Below are 8,195 nucleotides of genomic sequence, written 5' to 3'. Positions count from 1 at the left end.
AAAATTGTTGAAAATAAATTTTGATAAAATTAAATCAAATTGAAATATAAATAATTGTAAAATATTTAAGAGAAATTGTAAATTTGTAAAATTTAATAAAGTAAATCAAAATTGACATAAAAATTAATCACCTATTTAATATTAAACATAAAACCGGATAATACAACATGTTTGTTAGGTATTACTTGAGGTTTTGTTTGGATTGGAGAAGAGATGTATGAGGATATGAAGAAGTGAATGTAATAATTCGAGAGAAAAGTATGAGGAAAATATAAAAAAATTGAGTGTGTTTAGATTAATGTATCTTAGAGCAAATTTGTGAGCAAAGTTTATTCAAATTTGTGAGTAATGTGATAGTTATGAGAGTTTTTATTTTTTTTTAAAGATGTAAAATATAAGATTATAAATTTATCTTTATCTTTAAAAAATAGAATAATCAAATAGTAGGTATTTTTGTGTAGATTTGGGTGAATTAAAATTATGTAAGTTATTTTCGATAATTAATTTTGAAAAAAATATGAGTTACTTGACGAAAAATAATTTACATGTAAAATTATAGATATATGTAGAAATTATAAATTATTACATAGAAATAAATAATTATAATATTCATAAAATTGAAATTATAATTAGAAAAGAATTTTATATTAAATTTAAATGGTATTATTATATTTATAATAATTATTATTATATTATATAATTTGTTTATTATAAATAACTAAATATTTTTGTTTTAATTTTTTTTATGTTATTATCAATTTTATTAATTATTATTATTTCATTTTATTAAAATATTTATGTTAGTTAAATTTATATAATAATTAATATATGTAAAAAGGGTCAAATTGAAAAGCTAACTTTTCCTGACCTTCTTTTGATTTTCAGGAACAAATGATATTTATTATTTACATATATATAATTTCCTTCTTATTGTGTTCATCTGTGATTCACCCTACCATGTTAATAAATATTGTTGACTTTAATGATTGTTGACTTTAACGATATCAAATATGTTGTAATTAAGTAAATTTTAATATATTATTATTAAAAAAATTATAGAAAATAAAAAATTAATCTAAATGTAAATATGTAATTTACATTTGTTATCTTCCATATTGTCTAATTAAATTAATTGTACAGTTTTAAAAAATTGTTATACATTTTTTAATTTAAAAAAGTTGTACTAATAATATATATAAATTTGTTAAGTTTCATAATAACTAGTTAAATAGTTATGCTAGGATATTTATTAATTAAAGATATAAGAGAATGTATATATTGAGAATTTATGAAACTTGAAGTGATATTTGTTCATATAATAATTTATTATGTGATGGAGATCAATTTAATATTGTATATTTCTACCTTTTAAATCTATATATTAACCTAATTTCTCTTTCACTCTAATCAAATCCAAACACGTCATCTAAATAGACATGTAATCAATTTCACAAATAAGTTCAAAGAATGCTTACTTAGTGATGATAAAAAAAGATGTAGGAAGACCAAAATCGATTATGACAAGATATCCTAGGTCAAAATGACTAGGTTAATATGAAAGCAAGAAGCTCAATAAAGCAAATACCTATAACATATCACACACATGTACGATGAACCTACTTTGATTTTGACGAGTCTCCAAACTCAACTCAGATAAACTATTATGATTATGGATCCAAATTTCCTTCGGAAGGTGATGTACATGATAAGATTCAACCAAAACTTCAGGCAACAGCTAAAGCAAATCGTGGATGTTCACACCTGGTTCCTTCCTTGCTGGAGCATGCTTGACACACGCTCTGTGAGAAAACATGACTTCCATCAAAAGGTGCAAGAGAAGTTGTTGGCTGCTGCAATTATTGATATGGCATTTAAGTACACAATGAAGCTTGCATCAGAAGCACACTTCAGCTTTTCTTTCAGGTTTAGTTTTTCTAAGAAAGTAATAGTAGCTTTTGCACTGTTTGCCACCCAATTTGTTTCATTTAGGCAGACAAAAAGATGCAAGACTCAAAAGTTTCTTATCTTTTTTGCCTAATCATCACCATGAAAATTGAAAATAAAAAAGATCCAATAAAGGAAACACCAGATTTAGACTTTGTTCAGTGTACTTTGGTAAAGGAAGGAGAGGAGATGATTTGCATGGATGTAAAATTGTTTGCTTCGGTTGATTTCTATGACAATGCATGGAATGTTTGTGGTCTCAGACCCAAATTCTCACTCTCAAACTCTCATATTTGGCTGAAAAGTCACTCTAATTTGTGAGCCTTTTCCATCTTTCAACACCACTCATATACCATCTCCTCTGAAAAGGAAAAATCAGAACTTCATTTGGCATAAGTTAGCATTGGAGTGACTTCAAATTTGAACCCCCAAGTGGAACTTCTCTTCCCCTGCCATTCTTCCCAGTGTGAGACTGCTAGAACTTTCATTTTTCTTTGTTTTGAATAGATTATGATACATATATAGTTGATCATGTATGATATATAATTGATTACACAAGTTCACATTTTTCTGCACTTTCTCCATGTTATTCAGATTAAAACTCTTGTTTTTACAAAAGGGTAACTCAAGAACCAGTAAAACTCTGTTGGTTGTTCATAGTTGGATCATATTCTAGAACCTCTTAAGAAATTCGCTATGCCATTGATGTATATGAGTCGTGTAGTACTTATAAACCATCAAGGTGTAGGTGTTAACAGTTGGTCGTTATTAGATATATCATCAATGCATTGTCACAGTCACGTAATGCAGAAATAATGGACCATCCTTCATACATAGCCTTCTACAATTTGGTATTTATAATATACTTTTTATGATCATTTCATTCACCACATATTGTGACAAAGTAGCAAAGGTTTATATCTATGCATTTTACCTTCACAAAAGAAAAGAACATTTGCGATGTGAATTGCTGTTTCTGTTCTATTAAAAAATGGTTGAAACTTGAAATACACCTATTTAATGCCTCACGTGATGTGGTAAATTCTATCACTGTCTTTCTTTGGTATTTCTCACTTTTTTTTTCCTGCAAGAAGTTGCAAAAGTTGGTGTGGAGAATAGAAATTAGGTAGAAATAACAAATCCTTTATTAAAGTAGAGATTTCATTAAACAAATAAACTAAATATTAATAATTATATATAATTTGTTACTAACGTAAAGTGGTTGAAAATTAGTCTGTTATTGACCTAGTCGAGATACCTAATTAAAAGGTCATTAATTTAATCATTTAAATGTTAACATATATAAAATTGATAATATTATAAAAATTATAACTAAAATAAAAAAAATTCAAAGTAATTTTAAATTTCGTTTGAATGTTATTAATTAAGTAATTTTTCTGATTTTGATGATATATTTTTCATGCATCGTAATTGGGATTCTATTTCGGAAGAACGCGATCTTAGCCGTTCACGGTCCACTAAAAAAAATGTAACAGTAAAGAGATATCTGAGCCAGAGTCAAATTCTGGTACCACAAATCCTACGGCTAAGAAAATTCCATGAATGGACGGGACATGAAAGTACGGAAACACCCTCGGGTGTGAAAGCGACGTGGGAAGGGTAAAGAGGGATAAAATGGTGAATAGAGAGGAAGGTTCAGTCTGAAAAATGTGATGGAGAAAGTGTTGTATAACACTCGATCCAGCGGAGCAATAATATAACTATGGAAACGCAGCTTCACGTCCTCTCTCTCTAGACTCTGCTCTAAACGCCGTCGTTTCGGAACTCTGTTCCATTCGCTTCTCTGTCTTCGTAACCGAAAGGGGGAAAAATAATTAAACGCCGATTTCCTAACCAATTCTTCTGCGTCGAATTGGAACAACTAGAGATTGGATCTCAGGTCAATTTCCCCACCTCTTTCTCTCGACGCCGACTTACACGAATTAATCAATTCCGGTTTTCGTTTGTTTAATTTGCAGATTTCAATTTCTCGTGTATTCTTTTTATCGATTTTTTATTTATTTATTTTTTCATTTTGGGATTTGATCGGGGTTTGATCTTTATCATTTGATTGTGTTGGTTTTATTTATGGATGTATTCTTGATCTTAGAATTCGTGGTGGAAACAATGGGAAGTGCATCGCCCGGAGAATCAATTTATGGTTGTGTGGGTTGAATTAGTTCAGTGACATGGCGTTGAAGTTGTGGAATCGGAGAGGCGTAATATTTAAAGGAGGAATTCTAGGGAGATGCTGTAATTTAGGGTAGGACTTTTTCTGACAGTGATTGGGAGCAGAAATTGTTTGTTTAGCGTGTGCAGGGTTTGTACAATTAGAATTTGCCAATATATAGGTATATCTTGAGAAATAAAGAAATTTTGGTTGCTGTTGTTTGTTGGTTATTACTGTAATTTACAGGAGTGGTCTGCTTTTAAGAACATATTCATGGGAATTTGGTGATAGTGTAATTCTAAAAGCATTCCTTAAAATTCTCGGGCTAGTGTAGGGGAGTATGTGTTGCTGTGTGTGAATTCAATAGATGTTTCTGAAGGTACAGCCTATAGGCTTGTGAATTGTGATAATTCAAACCTTTTAAGGTTGTTGATGTTTGTATTCTCTGTCTCTTGTATGGTTTTTGTAGAGAGAGAAATATATTTTTGTTCCGGCTCTTATGCGGCATATCTTCCTCCCTTTGTTCTTGTTGCTCTTAGTGGATCTTTAGAGAGAGAAAGTTAGTCATATGACGAAACAGTTTACAAATTAGCGGGCCAAGAGTGATGTGTTGAATTCTGTTTAAAAGAGAATTCAATGATTGGCTAGTTTTGTTCAAATTCCACTCCCGGCATCAAATAATAGTTTGATCCTTGAAATTAAATGATGACAGTTTACAGTGTTTGTGTGTTTCGGTTTGTGCATTTGTGTATGTCAGTACACACGCATGAATGTGCGTCTCCATCCCCATTTTATTTACATAGAATATACTTCTTTTTGTTTTGTGGCGTTTTTTTTTTTAATTTTCATTTCTATTTTACAGTGGATTCTTATTGTGTCTTTCTCTATTATATATTCAATTTATTAATATTTATTTTCTTGATCAGTTTTTTCTGGAAACAAAAATTGCATTTGAGCATAAAATAACAGAGCATAGCGTAGGGCCTTGTTCTTGATACCGTGCTTAATTTGTTGGATGGCGGAGAAATCATGCATCAAGCGCCTTCAGAAGGAATATAGAGCTCTTTGTAAAGTACGTGTAGCATCTTTTGTCATTTAAAATTGTGCTTCACTATTTTATTTTGGGTTCAAAGTGTGTATGCTTATTACCTATTCTGTTGCTCGATCCATGTAGTTATTCTTGTCTGTTATGTCACTTCTTCTCCTTCTGTCTCATATTTTTTTTGGCATGATTAGTTAGTCTAAAATGCATAATTTACTATGGTGGATTGTTTGGGTCAGTTTCAATCATTGACATGGAATTTCCTTTTTATTGCAATAAAAAGATAAATAAATTATAGTATTTAAAAATATGTCAAGTGGATAATGCTTAACTTTAAATTGTATATGCAGGAGCCAGTTTCTCATGTTGTGGCTCGTCCTTCACCGAGTGATATTCTTGAGTGGCGTAAGTTTGTTTCACACGCTGCTACATTTCTTATATTAATTTATATTGAGCTTTAATGTTTAGAAAGAAGAAAATAAATGTTGAACCTTTAAGATATGACATCATATATATGTGTTTGGACCTTTGGATAGTTTGGCTACAAGTACTTATAGAAAAAAAGAAGAAGAAAGAAATGAAGTTTCCTCTATGATCTAAAAATAACTTGTGCATAAGATAAATTTAGCTTTTTTCAGAATCTAGATTTTGTTCATGAGAGAAATTTATTTCATTTTTTCTTATTTATTCTTCTTTTAAGTGTTTATAGAGATTTCTCTATGTGCTTATTTCCATGCTAATGTTAGCAATTTTATTTTAAGTTGTTTGTTATGAAATGGTTGATAATTGATACTGACCTTATTGTATGCTAATGTATCATCAGATTATGTGTTGGAGGGAAGTGAAGGAACACCTTTTGCAGGTTTGGTTTGATCATTGCATATTGACCATTTCATTATGTGTTTTGTCATTCCGAAATATCCCAATTTAAGTAATCATATCTTAATTTATATAGTATTTATGTTTTTTTGGTCCATTTTTAGGTGGATATTACTATGGAAAAATCAAGTTTCCTCCTGAATATCCATATAAACCTCCTGGAATCAGGTGATCCTTCTTGCTGTAGCATGCTTGTTCATTCTATTTTTCATCTATCTATTTCATTATAATTTTGATCAAGTTACAACTTTCTCTAATGTAGCATGACTACACCTAATGGACGGTTCATGACACAAAAAAAGATCTGTTTGTCTATGAGCGACTGTAAGTTCTTTTATCTGTTAGAGCCCAAAACAAATAATATCACGAGTAACCCATATTACAATTTTATACTTACGTGGTATTTGTTGCGTATGCAGTTCATCCTGAAAGTTGGAATCCCATGTGGTCTGTATCAAGGTCAGAAAGCTCTAGTTATGAAGTTCTAGTTTTGTTTTCTTTTTCATTTTTCCGTTGACTTTTGAAAATGTTTATATATTCTTTTTCGTGCAGAATTGATATCTGTGAATAACAGTAGATGTTGATTTTTAATTATAGTTTTATACTGACGTTTTCAATTTACGAATGCAGCATATTAACAGGACTTCTTTCGTTCATGGTATGTTGTAGTTTCCTTATTGTAATTGAACTTTAGGTTTCTTTCATTTCATGTGGCTGCTTTTTGCTCTGAAGGCATTTCTCTCTTTTTATTGCTGATTCTCTGGGTTTTTTATGTGGACTTATTCTACCACTGACACGAAACTCAAGAGTCCAACAATATCACTCTTTTTTTTGTATATATTGTAGCAAAAAAAAAAAAGCTAACTCAATTTTCCAATTTTACAAGTGCTAGGTGATCATAGCTAATAAAGTTCATTAGTAGACTCCTATGGTTAATCTGTGCAGTTGATACTTCACCATGTATGCAGTCTCCAGTCAAGAGCTTTTCGATATCTGACAAACTTCTGTTTTGCAGATGGACAACAGTCCAACCACTGGCAGCGTAAACACAACCACAGCTGAGAAGCAACGTCTAGCAAAATCTTCCCTTTCTTTCAACTCTAAGAAGTAAGTATTTTGCACCAGCTACTCAGATGGAACTCAAGATAGAAGTTAGCAATGTCTCTGTAATTTGTATTTCACAACTGATTCCTGGTGTTTTGATAATTTTCCACGCAGCGCAACATTCAGGAAGATGTTCCCTGAGTATGTGGAGAAGTACAACCAGCAACAACTTTCTGAACAGGCTGCTCAAGAGCGGGTCTCAACAGAGGCTTCTCCTGACAAGAGTTCAAAGTCAGTTTTGGAGAACAAATTAGAATCCTCAGGAGAAGACGTGAGAAGAGTAGATGGTTTGAAGGATATGAGGAAAAACAGAAAACCATTTCCAACATGGATGATGTTATTACTCTTCTCCATCTTTGGGGTTGTAATGGCGTTACCTCTGCTTCAGCTGTGATGATAGGTAAAAAAATCTTTATAGGAGGTAAAAGGGTCCACAAAGTGTTCTCCTGGAACTGGTTCTATATGTTCTGCTTAGGTTGTTCTGTCTAACAGAATTTGTATAGGGAAATGATGGACATGGAGGCTGCGTTTACTATGGGCTGATTTTACTCCTTTGTGTCTATTTTGCCAGCTTCTTGGTGCTGAATGTTAAGAAGTTACATGTTTGCTACTTGTGATTTTTTTCTAAATGTTTTGAGGTTTGTCCCTAAGTCTTTCTCACACTGCACATGCTGCTTGGCTACGTTATGCTTTTTAGAATGCCAAAATTATATCCGATTAAACCATTGACGTATCTAACAAAAACAAAAAGATACGTACAAACGTAATTTGCAGTAAAACTTTGATCCGAATAATGGCAATCTGCATATAAGAATGAAAAGTTAAAGAAGACACATGTGCCTATTTTTGTGAAGAAATGTGGAATATTAGCATATTTATTTCTCAATTCTGATTTTGGCCAATTTTAGTAAACAATTTTTCTTCTAAAAGAAATTGGAATAAATTACATTTTTTAAAAACTTTTTGCCACAATAAATTTTAGCATTGGGTTTTATTTCTAATGGTCACGACTTATTTTTATATTTAAACAAGTTTTTGCAAAATGTTGTGCACATA

The 8,195-nt window shown here is 31.0% G+C and overlaps 1 protein-coding gene across 2 annotated transcripts; it reads left to right on the top strand.

Moving 5' to 3' along the window:
* Window positions 1-3,591: 3,591 nt before the first annotated feature.
* Window positions 3,592-7,789, top strand: LOC137818144 (ubiquitin-conjugating enzyme E2 34-like). 2 transcript variants are annotated; one of them, XM_068621396.1, is made up of 10 exons: window positions 3,592-3,844; window positions 5,041-5,186; window positions 5,507-5,561; window positions 5,980-6,018; window positions 6,140-6,203; window positions 6,298-6,359; window positions 6,455-6,494; window positions 6,666-6,693; window positions 7,051-7,142; window positions 7,254-7,789. In XM_068621396.1, exons 2-10 carry the CDS (start codon window positions 5,130-5,132, stop codon window positions 7,531-7,533), a joined length of 717 nt encoding a protein of 238 aa, XP_068477497.1. In that variant the 5' UTR covers window positions 3,592-3,844; window positions 5,041-5,129; the 3' UTR covers window positions 7,534-7,789. The 2 variants fall into 2 exon arrangements, with proteins under 2 accessions (XP_068477497.1, XP_068477498.1); XM_068621397.1 differs by having other exon boundaries at window positions 3,604-3,844; window positions 4,055-5,186.
* The last annotated feature ends 406 nt before the right edge of the window (window positions 7,790-8,195 follow it).

Source organism: Phaseolus vulgaris, chromosome 10, assembly GCF_000499845.2.
Source record: "Phaseolus vulgaris cultivar G19833 chromosome 10, P. vulgaris v2.0, whole genome shotgun sequence".
Lineage (NCBI taxonomy): Eukaryota > Viridiplantae > Streptophyta > Magnoliopsida > Fabales > Fabaceae > Phaseolus > Phaseolus vulgaris.
Note: the sequence above shows the minus strand (reverse complement) of the source record. Positions and strands in the feature narration are given on the sequence as shown.

Coding starts and splice junctions, on each gene's coding strand:
- LOC137818144 (XM_068621396.1), top strand. CDS start 5,130: ATGGCGGAGAAATCATGCATCAAGCGCCTTCAGAAGGAATATAGAGCT. Junction 6,204..6,297: donor TATAAACCTCCTGGAATCAG/GTGATCCTTCTT, acceptor TCTCTAATGTAG/CATGACTACACCTAATGGAC. Junction 6,360..6,454: donor CTGTTTGTCTATGAGCGACT/GTAAGTTCTTTT, acceptor TTGCGTATGCAG/TTCATCCTGAAAGTTGGAAT.